The sequence below is a fragment of the Lepidothrix coronata genome, unplaced genomic scaffold (assembly GCF_001604755.1).
Source record: "Lepidothrix coronata isolate B3197 unplaced genomic scaffold, Lepidothrix_coronata-1.0 Scaffold239, whole genome shotgun sequence".
NCBI lineage: Eukaryota > Metazoa > Chordata > Aves > Passeriformes > Pipridae > Lepidothrix > Lepidothrix coronata.
Genome location: NW_016690419.1, coordinates 316,141 through 336,191, shown reverse-complemented (window position 1 = coordinate 336,191; position 20,051 = coordinate 316,141). Strand labels below are relative to the sequence as shown.

At 40.4% G+C, this 20,051-nt stretch overlaps 1 protein-coding gene across 1 annotated transcript in view; it reads left to right on the top strand.

Moving 5' to 3' along the window:
- ZNF804A (zinc finger protein 804A) overlaps window positions 1-20,051 on the top strand; it is a 152,556-nt gene that overhangs the window by 97,537 nt on the left and 34,968 nt on the right. Inside the window, exon 2 of the mRNA XM_017834770.1 lies at window positions 14,506-14,649. Coding sequence (XP_017690259.1) covers window positions 14,506-14,649 — 144 coding nt within the window. The remainder of the gene's footprint in view (window positions 1-14,505; window positions 14,650-20,051) is intronic.

Genomic DNA, 20,051 nt, shown 5'->3' with positions numbered 1-20,051 from the left:
CCCAGCTGATTTGTGATGCTAAAAAATACCACTTTCTCTTCAGGAAAGTAGTCATTTTATTTTTTTCCTTTTATTTTATTTTAATGTTACATAAGCAAGACTCGAGCAGCCAAATATTCGAAAGATTAGAAAGGAGCAATTTGGCTTAGAAGGAGCTCCCTAGATGGTGGAGGGCGACAGAACTGTCAGTATTGATTTTCTGCCGCTTTCCCGTCTGACCTTTCGGATTCCAGCGGGCGCTCTTAAGAGGATTTAGCTTGTACCAAATTAAAGATATCACAGAGCAGTTGCTGACTCATATTCTGAAAGCTGAGCGAGCTCTGCTGCCATCAGCACAGCCCGATCGTGCGCAGGGGCACGGGCGTTACTTGCTTTAACGCGCTCTCGGAGATCCAGTTGTTTGAAAAGCCACTTATAAAAACGAGGTTCATGAGGATAAACACGGTTGCCATCTATTTTATTTTCGTACACGTGGATGTGGGTGTTTGAATGTATCGGTTTAGGCTTTTCCTTGTGAAATTTGATGCGAAAAGGGATCAAACTGCACATGAAAAACTTTGATAAAGCGATGCTTGAAGTGTGCGTCCGTAAAAGCTTCATTTGCCTTGTTGTGGAGGAAATTGGAACAAAAACCCTGAGTGCTTTGTCTTCCTTTAACACCTCCTGGCAGCAACTTGACACGGAACTTCAATATGAGCATCCTCTGCCAGAGTACCTTTCCACCCTGTTTGGAAGAAATAAATTGCTTGTCTGGGGTAGTTAAAATGCTTTAATCTCACTTAATCTTCATGAAGTATTTTGCAGAGGTCAATAAAGCTAACACGATCCCAGTTTGGAGGCAGACACTGGAATGCTTTATTGGACTCACAGGTTCATATTTAAAGGGTTTAGGGTCTAAATATTCAACAGAGGGTTTACATATTCATCGAGGGGCAGAGCTATTACAATTAGGGGCTTTACAGGGATGAGGTAAAGGGGAAATCCTACTTTACAAACTTTTGGGTCTGAGCACTTAAATCGTAGGGGAAAACCCATCTTGTCTTAGGGGGATTACATGGGGGAAACAGGTAACACAAAGGGAGAGACAAAACACAATAAGTCTTCTGCACTGGCTTGATGAGGTCAGGGCATGGTTTCTCTGGGCTTGGGCAGGACATTCCAAACCTGTGACATCAATGGATCCTTGTCTGGCTCTAGATGGAGGTTTTTTCCCAGTCTCTGTCAGCCCAAGGCTTTTGTTCAAACTTAGCAGTTTTCTTTTTCCCATATCCAAATTTTGGAATCCAACATTATTTTACCATGTGATGGAATTCAGTTTGTGTTATTTTTTCACTAGATATTCACAGTACCTATAATAAATACGTAAAAATAATAATTAGGAGAATTCCTTCTAATCGTTAGCGCAATTTTAAGAAGTGAGATGTTAGTGTGTAGGTTTCTGTTTGATAAACCTGTGCTAGATTAATGTGTTTTAAAATACCACAGGAATACTGACCCAGAAGAGCTGTCTGTGCCTTCACTGTGAGAGCTGAGTACTGGTGGGGGAGCAGAGCACTGGGTGTGCTGGTACCAGCATTACCATCTCCAGCTCTCACCACTTCTGTGCTCTTTCTGCCACCCAAAAAAAGCCAAAAGCAGAAAAGACAGTCCCGACACTTCTTTCTGGTAGGGTCAAGATTAAAACCTCCTTGAGTTTAGACTTAAGGCTAAGGGTCTCTGGTAACATTTTATTCTGTCACTGTTTTTGCCAAATTTTGGTGGGTTTTATGGGTCATTCCTTTGTAAAATTGAACCTGGACTGATAAGTTTCCCAAATCCATTTTGTTTATTACAGGTTTGCACTTTAGGTAACATATCTCAAGCCTGGTTTCCAAACTTTGGTTGTGCTGACACGCTCTGTATGTGTAGGTGTTAATTCACAAGTGTACATGAAATGGCAAACCCATGTCAGTCCAAATTCATAGAGAAGCAAAGAGCTCAAGAGTTTATGTATATCTCAGTGATGGAGAGTCTAAAGGAAGTGGAAAATGGACCACAGTGTGAGGATACTGTTCATAAATGTTGTAGGATCCACACCTGAAACTTGGGCCCAGAGGAGATTAGCCCCCTGCTGCAGTTGCTGGCTGAGGTCTGCTTTGTTGACTAAGTCCAAGATCCAAAGCCCTTTGGATTTTTTGGTCTGGGAATATATATCTTTTTATCTGCTCACTGCTACTTATGATCAGTTTTTTAAGTAGGCCTTGCTAAGCTCTGCATCCAGACTGTCAGTTTTTTGTTTCTTTTTTAAGTAGCTGTATTTCGTTGACATAAAATTTTGTTAGTTTACTACTAACTGCAGCTAAGCTGGAGTCCTGCTCATCTGAGTCCTTTATCAGCAATATTGCAGATACTCTTGCTTTGTAACAAAAATGATTAGCAGGTTCAGAAATGCTAATTTTGCATACGTTCCACTGATGATTCCTGCTGGAAAGCCTGTTGAGCATCCAGCAGTTACCATGGTGTGCAGCATTTGTCTCCTGTTAGTGTCTTAAAGGCAGCTGGAGTTTCTTTCAACTAAAAAGGGTAAACTTTGGGCTGGGCAGGGATTGCTCAGGGCTAAGCAGGAACTGAATAATCCACAAATATGAAGCATTTGTAGGCAAAAAATTTTTTTCTGTTCCTGAATGCCTTGAGCTCACCACTAATGCTGGCATCTCCTCAATATACATTTCTGTCTAGTGTGTTCTGCCATTATTTTCCCTTCTAGTTGTATCAGTGGATCCTCGAGGCTCGATGTCATTCTTCTTCTGTAACTGGTGAACAGTTCACAGCCATTTAGCAACAACTTCAGAAAGACTAAATTAAGATCTTTGGATCTGTAGTTTTATGAAAACCTAAAAGTGCAGGTTTTATCCAGACAGAGCAAATGATATTAAGAGGTTTCAATTTTAGTTTTGGTCATTGCACTACTGTCTTTTGGACCTTGGCTTTTGCTGTTGGCTTTGTAATCAAGTTGGTCACCCTTGGACATCTCTGTCAGTTGTTCTGTTTCTCATGCAACCTCCCTGTTGTTTGTTCTGGTGTGGTGGAGCTTAACTGCACATGTGAACTGATTCAGGTTTTAAGTAAACATATTTCTTCCCTCCTGCAGAAGTATTTTTAACCTAAATCAACGTGTTGGTCCAAATAAATGCATGCTCCTGAAAGCAAGTGTGCTGGCACTGATGAGGGGTAGCAGGGCATTGAGGAGAGGCCTTGCTGTTGAGGAGGAGGTACCTGTAAAGTACCACTTCAACTTCTGGGGACTCTAAAACTGTCTTTTCTGCTCTGTTCAGAGTCCCTACAGCGATTGGAACCTATAGGCACTTCTCTGACAGAAATGGTCAGTAAGATACACAGAATCCTTTTCAGGCTGGAGTTTCAAAGTGGACCTGATGGATTTTGCAGCGTCCCTGTTAGCAGGAAAAGTTGAGACAAGTGTATTAGCTCTGCTCACACAGGGTTTGTGGCTTAGTGTCTCCCTCTCTGATGGCTGTTCTGAGCACTGCAGTGTGTGACAGATTGGCAGAAATAGCCCCTGACTTAAACTTCAGTCACATCTCAGGCTCTAGTCCAATCCTGAGCTTTTGTCAGTGTATATTGAAAATGCATTTAAAACCCAATTTCTTTAGCTGACAGTATGACAAGTTGTCATTCCCTGGATTTTTTTTCTCAACTTCAGGGATTTTTGCCAGCGTTCTGTGCAGAAAACAGGAACAGAAAATGGAATAATGTGACTAGGGGTGAGCCTAAATCTATCATTTATGCTAACGTTTGAGCTTGAACCCGATATTTTTGAGGAAGCTTTTGAGTGTTTTGTGGCTGTGGCTCATTTTCTCTGCATCTCTCAGGATGCAGTTAATGACTGTGGGCAGAGCTGGATGATGCTTCATCTCGTGTGTGCTCATCTCTCAGTGAGCAGCACAGCCACAGTCCTGCTGCAGTTCTAGGAGAGTCCTTGGAAATGTCATTTTGGTGGTAATGGCCAGTCATTTTGAGGTATTTTCCATCAGCTCCTGTGCAGAGACCGGCCATCAGACGTTTGAGTTTGGCTGTCCTCCTTGCAGGGCTGGCTGTTGTGGAACGCTTGCCTGGTTAGGCAGACAGCAAACAGATCAATAACAGTGCTTTCTCATGCCTTTTCTATATCTCACACTGTCAACTTCAGAAATGTTTGCCCAGCCGTATATCTTGACACGTGGCTGCACCACAGTACTTTATTTTCTCCTCATTTTTGAACACAAGAGTGAAAAGTACCAAATCAACCAAAAGCTTTCCTTCTCCCCTTTGGCCAGGAGGTGGAGTTAACTTCTGGCTTTTAGGCACTTAGGAACCTTAAAGTGTCATTTTCTCGTAAGCTTCTGCTGTCTTTCCCTTTTATTGAACCTATTGACTATCAACTATCCAATTTTATGGCCTGAAGTCTTCAAAACTTAAGTATTATCATTCACCTAAAGTAGCTATTGTCATGAGTTGCATCTATTCCAATCCCTTTTTACACAGGTGAGTGTCACAGCAATGATAAATGCTCCCTCTGCCATTTGTTCCTCACACAGATAAAAAGTAAAAAAAACCCCTTACTAAAAGTCATTGGGAAAAGATATTTGCCACGGGTCCTTGGCTACTGTATTTAGTATTTCTACCCCACCTGCACTTACTCCAATATCTTTTTCTTTCTTTCTTTTTTTTTTTTTACTTAACGTAGGGCCATTTAAATTTTTGCTGTTATTTTTATTATGTTTTTCAGAGAGAATGAAGAGCAGGCCCATCTCATCTCAAAGATGCTGTGTCTGGGTTTTAAGACTGCAATAAGGTCACTCCAAATTAGATCCACCAGGATAAATCAGGACCCCTACAGGGGTCTTCTTATTGTCTGGCAGTGTAGCACGCTGGGTTGTTGCTTATATTTAAACTCTCAATAGTTTGCCCACACAAAACTTTGCAGTCTTAGTTGTTTCGTGCCTCGAATCGTGTAAGGAGAAAAAGTTTTGCACTTTTACCCGAGAGAATTTCTTTTAATTTAGTGAGGAAATAGATGTTTTGGCAAAAGGTTTTTACAGGAGCGAAATACAGCCAAGGAGAGGGTTCCACAAGAGTCCCCAGCAAACACCAACCACCAATTCAGTGAAATACAACCCATTGGTTTTTAAGTTACCCACAACAGAAAGAAAAGACTAAGGGAAGAGAAGAGAGATTAAGAGAAGAAAGAAGTAAAAAGGGAAAGAGAAGAGAGAAAAATAGTTATCCCCTCCCTGACAAGATGGTTGATCTGACACAATAATTAAGAAATCTAGTGGCATATGAATCTGGTCTCTCAGTGCCACCCCAAGGGTTCTGACTCTCTTGTAGTAGCAGCAGTAAGAGAACCTGGCTGACAGAAGAAGAAAAAGTACAGAAGACAGAGAAAAGCACACAGTGGGCAATTGTTACATCAATAAGTGAAAAAACAGGAGTTAAATCATTATTCAAGCTCCGCTCCATGCCAATCACCATTTCCCACCCTGTGAGTCCCAAAAGTGCAGGAAACCAGCACACAGGGAAAGAGTTCAGGAACTCAGTCTATGTGTTGCAAAGGTTGGCACACTTCCCTCACTTCCATCCAGGGACAGCATTCTCCTTTGGCGAGGTGCAGCGCTTCAAAGAGTTTTTTGCTTGCTTAATAGCAACATATAACTCAAAATAAAATACACATATCCCAGAGTACCCTTACCCCTCCCACCAACCAGGCTTAGGAGGGAAACATCACGGTGCATCATGAGAAAAAGATATTTAAAAACACAGTAAGCTGGTTGCTACAGGGGAAAACGTTCCTAGCAACTCAGCCCAACTTACCAAAAAAACCTTTGTTGGTTACCAAACCCAAAATTTTCTTCTCGTTTCTTTGTTATTCCCTTTTTTTTCAAGGGATGGTCTCTATGGCAAATTTAAACTTAATCCCATTTCCCATTAGGACAAACTTTTTCCTCAGGGCTTCTGAGCCGATTTATTTGCATTATTTAAGGATGCCAAATGAAATGCATTTTTCCCAACTTTTTTTTCTTTTTTTTTCCCCTTCAGGTGAAGTCTTTCTCTGCCTGTGATAACGCCGAAGATCAATTTTGGGCAAATAAATATTTACTGCATCATATTGCATCATAATGCAGTTCTTAAGCTCATGCACATTCACAATTAGACAGCTGAAGGAGCTCAGGAGAGTAATTCCTAGTGGGTTTGGGGGTTTGATGTCACAATAGGGGGATTTTTTTTAACTAAAATTAAAGTATCAGCCCTAAACAATGTGTTCATTTAATAATCAGGTGTCTGCATAGGACATACTCCTTTCCAGTGGGATAAACGGATACAGACCATCAGCTATATGTTAGAATAGACTGTCCCTCTGGTTTGCAGCTGGAATTGTTTCCTGTCCGTGTCCAGGACTTGTTGGGCAGACACACAAACCTGCCTTGGAGAGTTTCAGATCTCAGGTCTCTCTCTCAATGGCTGGGTGGTTAAGTGCTCCTGGCACATAACTTCAAAGCACATAATGTAAGGCTGGTCATGATGGGTCCCCGAAGCTATAAAAGGATAGTGGAATTTGCATGAAAAGATTTAATGGTCTGGAAAGCCGTAGTAGAATGGAATCAGTGAAAGGGTCTGTTAAGAACAATCCCTGAGCCTGCTGTGGGGATTTCCAGGAGCACTGACTCCAGTGGGCACCGTGTGCCCTTCAGTGCCTTCTGACAAACACGCTGGCTGTGAAAACGTGATCAGCCCCTCTTGAATTTAAAATACACCTTGAAACTTCCTCAGTAGGGCAAATCTAATGTTTCTGTTTTTGAGACGTTGATTTATGTTTAAAGAACAATATTTCAGATTTTTTTAAAAAGTAGAACAGATTGTGGTTTTAACCAGTCAGGGAGAAGTTGTGTTTTTGAGAGGAACAAAACGGGATAGAAACATCTTTATTTTAAATTGAATATTATTATATTCCTTTGGGCTTTCCTTAAAAAAAAAAAATCTTAAAAAAAAATAAGCAAAAGTGGAATAGAGACAATACAAGAAAACCTGTTTTGAAAGCTTAGTAAAAAGAAAAGAAAATCACTATAGAGGATCATGTTAAAATCTTGCAGAAAAGAAAATTACAATAGCCAAGTAGAGAAGCCAAGGCTAGGAAAATTGAACACAATAAGCAACAAAAACTCTCATCCTGAAAATGCAGATATGCAAAATTTCATGTGGAAGTTGTCCCCTAGATAAATCATATGCTCAAAATTAAATCTGTTTAATAAGATGAGGTCCAACTTTCCCGTGTCCCCAATGCCGCGGCCAACTTTACTGGCAGTTTTTATTAGACCAACAACTGACTTCGCCAACACATTAAAGCTTCAGGAGCTCTAGGGGAAGTTTTTAATACAAATTAATAGCAGCCAGTCGACTGGCAGTCAGTTAACCCGCGGTGAAATAAATAAACAACTCGCCCTCAGCCCGTCCTTTGCCCTTCCTCGGGTGCTGAAATGCTCGTGAGAGCTGTGGTCGTGACCCCGGGATTGAGATCTGCCAGGCACGAACGCTGACATCTGTTCCAGTGCTCAGTTTTCATGCTCGGGAGGGACTTTGAGTCCATCTCCAGGGCCGTGAGTTCTGCAGGGTTAAAAGGCACTTCATTTAGTTCCCCGTGTCGCTGGAAGGATCAAACAGAAAAAAACTTGATTTTTCTGAAGAGTCTAATTACGTTAGACACTTACCTGTCAATGGAATTACATTAAGTAGCTATGAAAATCTTTAGATGTTTACAAGCCTGCTGTAAGGAAATTAAAAGCCAAAATGGTTTAAACCCCAGGATGTTTTAAAATCAAAATTCTGCTCTAATTAAAGTATGTGACTGGACTACTTAACGTAGGGGAATAAAGGAGATTAATACCAGGCTCCTTCTTCCCTTGCTTATCATTAGGCAGTGATGAACATTCAGTGAAGAAGATATTATCTAGAGCTAAACCTTCTTTCTTTTCTACAGCAAAGCTTTCTTCAGTTCTGCTTTGTCTGTACGTCAAAAGATTGGTGGTAGAGATGGGGTTGATAAATTTTTCTCTGACATAACTAGACCTGTGCTTTCTTATGAGCACTGATAAAGAGCTCCTTCTTAATACAACATCCAAGCAAAAATTTGTGGCCAGCATGCTCACCTTTTTAAGTGCATGCTCTGCCTGCAAGCAGGTTTTTTTAAGGCATTAGAATAAATAAATAATTCTACAGACCAATGCCCAACAGTTTTAATGGCAAAAAAACCCCCAATCAAGTGATTTTATGAGTCCCAGTTAAAAGTAATTATACAGTATAAGTGCTTTAAGTGAGTTAATGAGACAGACAAATCTGATAACGAATTGCTAGCTCATCATAAGCTTCCTTTCAAGTTAATTCAGTCTCTCCATTGCAGGGCACTGTTCTGCATTGCTTTGTTCTCCACTGAGTCCAGCTTTGGCCCTGTTAGCATCTGTCTCGCTCCATTTAGTGCAGGGGGTGTGGGATTCAGCTGTTTGCATTAGTAGGTGTATGGGTAACAAATCTGGTGTTGCAGAAAAATTCAGGATGACTTGAGGAAGCAAACAGCACTGATGGGAATAAATTTTGCTGTTTCATTCTAATTTCACCATATTATTTATCCTAATGCTAGGGTGTTTATCTAAACATGAAATACTGTCTGCGAGAGTTTATTGAGGAGTTGAGAAGCCAGTTTTATAATAATTTGCACGTCTTCAATAGCATTTTCAAGTAGGCATTTTCAAGAGAATACTGATTAGCTCTCTTGTATGTAGGAAGTGTTGTAGTTGAAGCTGGGTGTCTGCAGGTAATCTTGAAGAGAAAATAAAAGTAAGGTGAGGTTTTTCAGCCTCTGATGTTCAGTTAATGTGGGGATCTTCAGGGTACCCCTCCTTCCTTGGCCCCATCCTCATCCAGTGTGGAGAAACAGCGAGGGCACTGCTGGTGGAAGGACCTTTGCCCAAGAGAAGAATGTCAGAAGGGATCAAGGAAACAGCATCTGATGTTCATGGCCTCATGAGCTGTAGTTTGGTGTCACATCTCACAGCTAACGGGAAAGTTTTGGGTGAGGGAAACAAAAAAACCTGACAATGTTCTGGGTATTTATTTTCCCAGTCAGTCATCAGTCTCCTTGCTATGAAACTGGCACTTGCTATGGAAATGAATGATCAATGTATCTAATTGCCTTTTGCTTTGGTCTCCCTGCCTTGATAAGGACAGGAAACTTATAAATAATTAGATTTGTTGCTACCCCACATTGATATTATTAATGTGTTCTATTTTTTATTTATTCCTTCAAGTGCATCAGTGGATGATGTATAGATGCTTACATGGGAAGAAAAAGTGCTATGCAAAGATATTAAAAAAATTATATATACCAAGTAATACCAAGATTGATAGCAGAGGAGGTGGTAGTAAGTTGTACATTTTATTCCACAAAATCTGCTTCTTTGTACTGTCTTTATAATACCATGTGAATATACCAGAAATTGAGGAATCTGTTGTTAATTGTGCCCATGGATATCACAGTTAATTGACTATAGGGAAGTGTGCTCTTAAGTTGTGGATGATTTTTTTTTCTTTTTTTTTTTTTTAGGCTGGTTCTTTCATATTGATATAGCTAATATATATTGTTTTGCCAAATTGAGAGTATTAGCTGGAATTTTTTTTGACAATATTCAAAATACAATTTTGCTTTTTCATTTTGGTTATTGGGACAGAAAAGAAATGCTTTAACTATTTTTTGTGAAACAAGGTTACACTGGAACATCTGTCAGGTCTAATGGGCTCTAATCGAGAGGATCAGACCAGAGCAGTCTAATCCTCTCTGGGATGACTATACCAGTAAATTATCCTGAAGAAGGGGTTTATTTCTGTAATACATTTTGCTTTGCAGTGACTGCAGGCCTGACCCTTTTAAGTCTACAGTAAATGCAGAATAGCTTACTGCAATAAAAGGAGCTCACATTTATTGTAAAGTAAGAATATTCACACTAGCAATCACCATGGAGTAGATAATGTATTATAATTTCACATTCTTCCTTTTTTTTTTGTGTCTAGCTGACCTTTCTGCAGACAGTAGAAGTATGAGCCTGAAGTGCACTCCATAAAAATATCCCCTAGACTGAGGCATCCAGTCAGCTCTCCAAAGTAATCTGTGTAAAGAGTTTAATGTTCCTTCTTTCTTTCTCCCTCGTATAATGGGAGTAGAAAATCCAGTCTGGTTAGTGACAGGTAGCCCCTCTGCGGATGGAGCCCGCTCTTAATCCAATTTATCAGATGTTTGCAGTAGCATTTGCCCAGGCTTAAGGCTTTGGAGGATGGAGAAGATGGATTTAGAGAAATAAAGCCAGCTGATAGATGGGATCACTTATTAGACATCTTTCATATAAATTATGAAAAATAGCTACAGTGAATTATAGCTGTAGGCTCTCAGATAATAAGCCTTTCAGGAAAAAAATAATGAAACTAAGTGACACTCAGTTCTTAGTCTCATTACCAGGCTGAATCACAATTCAAAGTTCTTTTAAAACTTCCGGGACCGTTTGCAAATCTTGATGAAAATGAAACTAAGCTTGATCGTATTTAACCAATTTAAGTGAGTTTTTTTGGCTGCTACTTTACTCCAGGAATATTTCTTTCCGATAAGTTTCCAGGTTATTTCTGTCTGCAGTCCATTGCCTGCTGCTCTCAAGGTCCAGGGGCTGTAATTTTTTTCCTGTCAGTTTTTGGGCAGTTATCCCTCATCAAAATTGACAGAGCTGGAGAAAAGCCTCCTCTGCCAAGGCAGCACTCCTTGCAAAATCAATAGAAATAACAGAGCAGGCAGAGAACCAGCAGCCTGTATTCTCCTGTTTCCATCCTCCATTCATCCTTGAAATTGGACTTTCCTTGGCTCCCAATGCCAACCAGTAGCAGGAACAGCTGACACAGTTGATTCAGTCCTGACACAGCCCAGGGGATCCCATGGCCACAGAGAATCTCCTGAACACCCTCCATTAAGGGGTGTCTTAAGGAAATTTTTGTGTGTACCTGTGAAATGCATAAGCTGAAGCCTTGAGGTTTGTTAATGGCCAGTGCTGCCATTGGAGAAATGGGAATTTTCTGGAGTCAGGTGAAGTTTAGCAGCTGGATAGAAACATCTCCTGCCAGCAAATATTGTACAGCAGCAAAGGATGTGGGTGATGAAGGAGTTGTATAAACGTGTTGCTTTAGTGCTCTATCATGATTCTTAAAAAATTCAAGAAGGAGGAGGGTAGAAAATAGGGACTATTAATATAGTCCTTCATGGCACCGTGGTGTAGCATGTTCTCATGTCATTTTTGGAGGCTGTGACAAGAACAAGCAGAGGTGATGAGTGGCCCTGATATAAGGAATGACTGAATAAACTAGAACTGTGTCATTCAGAGAACAATACCTGAGAGACAGTGTGGTAGGGGATATATATGTTTAGGAGTGACCTAGTCAAAGGGAGTAAAAAATGAGTGTTTATGACCTTTTCCAATATTCACCAACTGTAACTAGCAGAATGCACCTACAAAGCCAAGGGAATTGTGCTTAGTTAAGAGTCACTTTCCTTGTAAGAATAAAATCTTACACAGGTTTAAAAGATTGACGTGATCCAATGAAGCCATTCACATGTTCCCAAATGTTTTTGGTTCTTGTCATTTAAAAGTTCCATCTTTCCCCTTCTCCATGCATGATTGAACTCCATTATTCTTTTCCATCTGCTTTCATCTGATTTAGATGATGTGTTGCCATTCTTTACTTGCCTTTGAAACTGTGAGGTAATATTGTAATGTAAATTTAGCCCTGTCCCCCAAAAGAACTGTAGCTGAAGTAATTTAGGGATAGAAACCCCAAGATCCTGAAGAGATTTTGTTACTTTGCAGTAGTTTGTGGGGTTCCAGTGTCCCTGCTTCATTAGGGTGCATTGGCATGTCAAATTTATTTGCATTTAGGTGAGATTTCACTATATAACGAGTATATTGTTTTAAAAAGGGTGCTTTATATCAATAACACCACCAATGAAGTTATGTAAGGTATTGTGCAGCAATAGTAAGTCTTGCAAAAGTTTGCTCAAGGGTCAATCAACAGCATGATGTGAGATCTTTATAAAAAATTATTATTTATTCACTGTTCTTGTCTTAGAACCCATCATGTTGCCTCTCGTCCTTCACAGACGTCATATATGTAATATTTCAGAGTTCTAATAATTCCCGCAAATTCAGATTTTTCTTTTTCATGGTTTAAAAAAGCAAAATTAGGAATCATCCCTTTGTAGACTACAAGGAAGTCGAATATGAGTCAGCAGTGCCCTGGCAGCCAGGGGGGCAAACCATGTCCTGGGGGGCATCAGGCAAAGCATCGCCAGCCGGTCGAGGGAGGGGATTGTCCTGCTCTGCTCTGACCTGGGGCGGCCTCACCTGGAATATTGTGGCACTTTTGGCCACTGAAATATAAGAAAGATGTTAAGCCATTAAAGAGCATCCAAAGGAGGGCAACAAAGATGGTGATGGGCCTTGATTTGAAGCCATGTGAGGAGCAGCTGAAGGCACTTGATCTGTTCAGCTGGAGGAGACTGAGGGGAGACCTCAGTGCAGTTACAACTTCCTTGTGAGGGGCAGAGGAGGGGCAGGCCCTGAGCTCTGCTCTGGGGTGACCAGAGACAGGACCTGAGGGAATGGCCTGAAGTTGTGTCAGGGCAGGGTCAGGTTGGATATTGGAAAGAGGTTCTTCCCCCAGAGGGTGGTTGGCACTGACCAGGCTCCCCAGGGCAGTGGGCACAGCACCAAGGCTGCCAGAGCTCAAGAAGCATTTGGATGACACTCTCAGGCTCATGGTGTGACCCTTGGGGCTGGTCCTGTGCAGGGCTGAGGGTTGGACTTGATGATCCTTGTGGGTCCCTTCCAACTCAGCATATTCTGTGAGTCTGTAAACACAGGCATCTCTTGGTAACAGTTGAAGTGGTTTCAAACCTGCAGTTTTTATGAGTTAATACCAAGAACTAAGTGCAGAGTTTCCAGGATAAGTTTCAATACTGCATAAATGTATTTCCAAGTGTAAAATACTGCTGTATCTTGAAATAAAATGCTAACCCATTTTGGCTTTAAACCAAGCATACTTTATGAAACATAATTTTAGAAAAGTGTTAGGAATGTGTGAATTCCTCATTAGTCAGCCAGTATTCAAAACACCACTCTGAAATTACTTTTGTGATTCTTTTAATGGGCACACTTTTGGTGAGGGAATACCCCAGTTTGGGTATGAATGAAGAGTGTTTGCTAGCAGTCCAATCATGCTGAATTATAGTTAAAGTACTATTTTAAATAATAAGTACTTTGTGGATATAATTATATGACTATTAGTCCTCTCCTTTTTTTTAATAAACATCACTGTTATGAAAATATTCTAATCTAATAACCATAAATTTTCCATTTTAAAGTCCCCAAAATATATTGAAATTATGAGTTGTCAGCTGTGAAAACTGATAGCAGTAAGGGACTTTCCCCCCAGATTAACTCAGTTTTGGGTACTCTGATTGCAATATCAACTTTTATCTTCATCTAACTGAACAAGTAGTAAGAAAGGGAATTTAGGGTCACTTCCAAAGAGCTCAGAGTGATGAAACTTTGAGAAGCAAATATTTTCTTAAACAATATTTGATGTGTTTGGGGATTTTGGGCTGAGATTCTATCCCAGACAGTCTTGTCAAAAGCAGGAGTCACTGCACTGAGGTTATACATGTTCAGTGTTTAACTGGTACTAAACTAATCCGAGATGACAGACCATTTCCATGCTCTCTCAGGACAGGCCATGCTATTTAGGAAATTAATAAATATTACTTGGCTATAATTTGCTCATAAATGATAAGCAAGTTTGTGTGTGATGCTTTTGCTGATGTCTGGTAAGCAGAGACGTGTCCTTCTAATATGGGATGACAAATACAAAGTGAGGAAAACACTCGTTCCATCTCAGCTGTGAGAGTGTTCCCCATGTTTCATGTGTGTGGGCGTTCAAGGGGACCCAGTAGGGGTTTTTTTAATTTTTGTTTTCTTTTTTAGTAAGCAGACTTTCTTGTAAAAGCCTGATAACTAAATTATTGCCATTTGTATCTTCATGCTTATTCTGCCTGGGTATCTTACTGAGCAGCGAGGCTTGGATGGAAATTCACTGGAAAATAGCCTTCAGTGTGATAAATATTTGTATTTAGACAGAACCCGGGGAAATCCTTCTGGCCTCTGACAGAGCCCCGAAGGGGAGCTGGCAACTCTAGAGCAAATTAAAGTGTGCAAATCTTCAGCCTTGCTGCAGATCCAGCAAATATGTGCAGTGTAACACAGCAAATACGGGAAGGCTTTTAGTTACGGAGGTGTGTAAATGTTTACAAATATGATTAACTGCAGAGCACAAAATCCATTTGCAGCATCAAAGACAAAACTAAAATTACTTTTTCCCGCCCCCCTCCAGGATTATGCTGAAAAGAAAAACACGATAGCAAAAGCTCTGGAAGATCTTAAAGCCAACTTCTACTGTGAACTCTGTGACAAGCAGTACTATAAACACCAGGAGTTTGACAATCACATTAACTCTTATGATCATGCTCACAAACAGGTAAGAGGAATCTGCTTGCTATTTCAACTTAGTTTCGTGTAGAATAATGAAATAAGATGTCCTGCAGACAATCACAGTTGTGTTGTCCCCAGTTTCAGGTTCTGGGAAGCAAAATAAAGCATCTCCTTAGAAACAAATCTTATCTTGGAGATTCTACAGTCAAAGATTCTGAGATGGGAAGAAAGAGAAATTTGAATAGTTTAACTGTGAAGAGGAATAGGGAATGATGAATAATATGATGAAAAGTGTAAATCTATAATTTCCTTATCAGTTTAATTTTGCACATAAATACTGGGGTATAACTAAGACATGACTTACTGGGAAACATTTGTTGCAACAGATGTGCACAAGAAACTTGACATACTCTTTGGTAAACTTTCCTGTAGTGCAGATGCAGTTCTGAAATAGGCTGTGATTTACTTAAATTTGTGCAGATACAGGTCTGAAATGAGCAAGGATTTTACTTAAATGCATTGCATAAAAAAATAAAAAAAACAGCTGTGGTAATGAAAAGATTCTGGCTAAGATCACAATAAGATATGTGTTAGCTTTAAGACATTATTATTTACATTTTTACCACCTCATTTTATCACTGCACTCCCAAGTTGTGTGCCCTATTTTGGTAAGATAAAAAGGAGTGCTTCCACACGGTGAGAAAGGCAATGCATCCCAGAGCAACATCCTGGTCTGTAGAGGGGTCAAGTCTATGAAATTCAGAGGGAAAGACAATGTATCTTGACTCCACTGAAGAGATATGTAATGATAATGTAAAGATATGTAATAGCTGTACAGGAAATTTCTACTTAGGCCACTTAGCTGGTAATTATTCTGTATCCTTTTTTTTTTTTTTCCTAATCTGGTGAAATCATATAGTTGTGTATCTGGATTGATTGCTTTCCATTCTAATTGAATCTCCCTTTGTCTTGTAATTCTGCTCAGGGTGAATGTAGACGAGTTGCTACACATGTTTTATATCTGTGTTATATAAGATAATTTGCTTTTCTTTCTGTCAGCCCATCTTCCTGAAACACTTCCCTCCCTCTCTCGCTGGTGTTTTTATTTAGCCCATAATTTACACTGTCAGCATGAGTGTTAGATTTAGGTTTGAGAACTATGGAGATGTGGACCCCAGCAGCAATAGCAATCCATGAGAAGCTGGAGGGAAAGATATATATGTTAGATAAGAAATTAGCAGGTAGCTTCATTGCATCCTGCAGCTGCTTATTATGAGTTTTAGTTAAAATAGGGCTGGAACTGATTCTTCAGGTGTTATGTTCACACAGCAGCAGGTCCTTAATGGATGGCAGGAAAAAAAAAAGAAGTGATGGGCAGAGTCTTCCCCACTTGACCTCACTTAGGATTTTTATTTATTAATTTATAAGTGCTCTGAAGCACTTGGAAGTAATGAGAACCTGAGGGCTGCAGTCCTCATCCCTCCATTCAGGATGGATGAAAAATTGATTTTGAAACAGAGGTCAGGTGTGAGACTGAACAGGGGCTTGCTTGCAGTGCTTTCTGGTGGCTGTAGACAGGAGATGGTGGGCCCTGCACCAGCATCTGACAGAGCACAGCAGATCCTGCCCCTCTGGTTTTTGTGTAAGGGGTCTGTGTGTGTTTGCAGGTGGCTTTGTGGATGTGTTTGGGGAAGCACGGGAAGCCATCCTCTTCCTCTGTAAGGTCTTCACAACTTTAATCTCCTTGGTAGGAAATCAGAGAAAAGTTTTTAGCTTTCCAGTAGAAAAAAATTGTATGGGTGCTTCTCAGTCCATATTACCTGCAAATAAGACTGTTGATTCCTGAGATTAAAATGTTAAATCAAGTTTAACTCTCCATGAGTATTTTTTTGTGGTGGCTTCTACTGGTGTTATGAAAGAAACAGATTCCTCTTCCTGTATTTTGGGTGTAAAAGCTGGCAGGCAGCATATGCTGCAGCACAGGCTCGCTCTGATCTGCTCTGCTTTCAAGGAACTTCATACTAAGTGCTTTTTTTTTGAGTAACCTAATTTAATAAGCCTGATGGAGCCATTTGCAGGTGGTACTGTTGAATGCTCTGATTTTGTCTCGAGACTTCCTACCTCAGAAGTTTTCCAGCAGTTCAGTAGGGGTGAGAGGAACTAATAATCCGTCTTTGGGTTTTGCTTCGTATTTTTTCTCTTTTTCCCTTCAGTGAAACCTTTCTATAATGATGGATGGGGAAGTACTTGCTAGAAAAAGTTTCCCACGATTGAAGGACAGTTGTAAGCATGTGCAGCCAGTTTGGTTTCAGTGATCCCAGCACCTGAGAGTGGTTCCTATATGATCAAATGGATGAAAGCTCTGCCTAAACCTGAGTTCATCCCAGCTTTTCTGAAAAGCCACATTTAATCCTAATTGTGCTCTCTGTTGTCACACCATCTAAGCCATGGGAGGGTTTATCAGAGAAAACATTCCTAACAGCTCCTGTACCTCAATTCTATTGTAGGAGATTATCTTTTTCTTTCCATAGATTTAAAAGCACAGAAAATTCACAGAACTTAAACCGGAAGATTTTTAAATTTTAATTTTTCCTCCTTTGGATGGGGGGCCTTGTGCTGTCAGGTGTTGGTTGTGTCTTACAGCTCTGAACACCCACTTTGAGACAGAGTGAGGTCCTTCTGAGCAGTCCAGAAAGGAAGCATAGGAGTAGAGCAAAAAACTAATTTTATTTCCTAGGAGCTGAAGGAGTTCACTGTCTCAAGAGCTTCACTGCCTCTGTTAGTGTGTTCTTGTTGTCAGCTTTGACAATATGGTTTGGAGAGCAATAGCTGGAGCCTTTATGAAGTACTCCTGGAAAAGCAACTTGCAAGCAGTCAGAGGTAATAGGCAGAAATGAACTCTCTGCTTTGCTTTGAAAGCCTAGACAAAGGAAAAAAAGAAAACAAAAGTAAAATGCAGGTGTACTTTAAAACAAAAATGTTCTCAATATGAGCTCAATGCAGGGAGAAATGTAACAAAGGCAGAATTGCTGTTATTTAATATAGTAATGAGAGAATTTGTGGAGGTCAATAAACTAACATGATCCCAGGGAGGCAAGAAGCTGAAATAGTTTACTTGGACTCACAAGTTCATATATAAAGGGTTTAGGATCTACATATTCAACGGGGGGTTTGCATATTCATTCTGTTACAACTGGGGACTTTCCAGGGATGAGGTAAAGGGAAAATTCTAAATTACAAACCTTTGGGTCTTAGCACTTACATCATAGGGGAAAACCCACTTTATCTGGGGGGATTTTACAGGGGGGAACAGGTATTGGGTTATATGCAAAGGTCTGATGAGATCAGGATGTGGATTCTCTGGCTGGGGCAGGACATGTGATAACATCATGCAAGGAGTCTCTTCCATTCTGCTGGAGAAGGCAGGAAATATCCACAGTGATGAGGTCATTGAAAAGGGGTTTTCCCCAGCTTTCATAATTCATGGCTTTTTGCAGAGACTGCTCAAATCCCTCTCTGCAGATATTACATTTTTGAATCCTACAAGAATTACTATTTGATGATGATGATGATGATGATGATGATGGTCTAAAATCCCGAGATGCAGATTTTAAGACCGGCGCCAGGACTTTAAAAACATCTCTATGATTTTATTCAGCATTTCCTGAAGTGCACGAGGAGCTCTCTGAACTGCTTTATTCATGCAGGGTGGAAAAAAAATCCTCGAAGTGCTGTGGGTTTGATAAATGTGGCTGAGCATTAAATCTGAGGCTCTGAATGACCTTAGAGCCGCTCGGAGCGGATGAGTTGTGCTTGTCTGCTTCGTGAAGAAGGCTGGGTCCCACAGCTCAGTCCCCTGCATCAGCCATTCCTCAAGAGACTTCTGCCACTACAGGAATAAAGAGGTATTATTTCTGCTTATGAAAGTCTTCCTCTTCATCCCAGAACTTCTGATTAATCACCTAATATCACAGCAGCACACTCGAGAGCTTGGTGCTGTTTCGTCTCCCAGGAGGACTTTTCCAAATATCAAGCAACAATAACAGTGAAAGCTGTGATGAAAAATAAATAGCCCTAATGTATTTGCATCTACATATGAAAATACAATCAATTAAGTAAATTATAAGTAGGAAATTTTCCCCACAGAATCAGAGGTCATTTCTCAAACTGTTTCTCCCTGGATGAAAATTATCTCTGTGCTCTAGAAATGTATTTAAAATTGTATGGAGGTAATAATGGACAAATTATGCAGAAAGACTAAATGAGTACTTGTCCCCTTTTCCCTATTCCAGACACTGATTTCTTCTGTGTTTTTCTCCTCTTCTTACATGTTTTTCTTTGCAAATTTTTTGAGATCAATGCCTAATAAGCTAGAGAATATTGATCTGTAGTCAGTCAGAAGTCCAAACTTAACTCATCTTTATGTGTTTGAATAAATGTTTCGTGCCATACAGGTGGAGAACATGAAATTTGGAAGTGGAAGGGCGTGGTTAGGCATAACAATAATATAAAAGGCCCATCATTTTACTAAAGCTGTACCTCCTACCAGGTACAAAGAGGATAAGGAGCGGTGTAGCACATTTGGGATGCCAGTATTCCCAGCAAACATAATTGGATGTAAGCAGTTGTTTGAGCCTGCAATTTAAAAACAAAGCAACGAATCCTTGTAGTCATCATTACAGCTCTTTTAAAAAAACCTCTCATTGTAGAGTTATTCCCTCTGAAGAAGAAAAACACCCACATCTTCTCCTTGGTTGGCACTTGCAGAGCGAGCACTGCAGTGCATCTGCAGCTTCTGGCATAGCCCAAGAGTTTGTGTCTGTTTGAAGGGAAATAGCACATGTACTGGGAGAATCATGAAGTGAAAGAAGTTAACTGCTTGCTGGGAGCCAACAGGATTTTATGTTGTATTTTTCAGGCCTGTTTTTTGCAGGTTGGGTTTCCCCTGGAGCTACTGGAATCAGACTGAGCCAGAGGCAACACGTTGTATGCAATCTTTGAAATGCAGAAATGATGATTCTCAAAAATAGTGCTATCTTCTAGAGCAGTGTGTCTAGAGCTTTGGTGAAGTACAGGATAAAAACTAAAGAGTTTCAGAATTTTCTGAAGATTTGCTTCCTAAGCAAAACAAACGTGACATACAGTAACTCAGATATTGGGGACGTTCTCTAAGAAGAGATTTCATAAAAGAAGAATATTAAAACTTCTGTTTCTCCAGTTTTAAAAAAAGTTTTTAAGCTCCACTGGAAACGCTGGAGTTGTTACCTGATAGGGTGATGGTAAAGGGGATCACCAGGAGAGGTGCAGAGCAGGACAGTGCTTGTTTCATGACGCGTATCCGCTTTTGCTGGACACACATCCATGAGAGGCAGAGGGTGAGGGCAGCTGCTCTTGGCTGGGTCCTGTCCCCTTCCAGCAGCTGGCAGCCCCAGCACAGCTGGAAGCAGC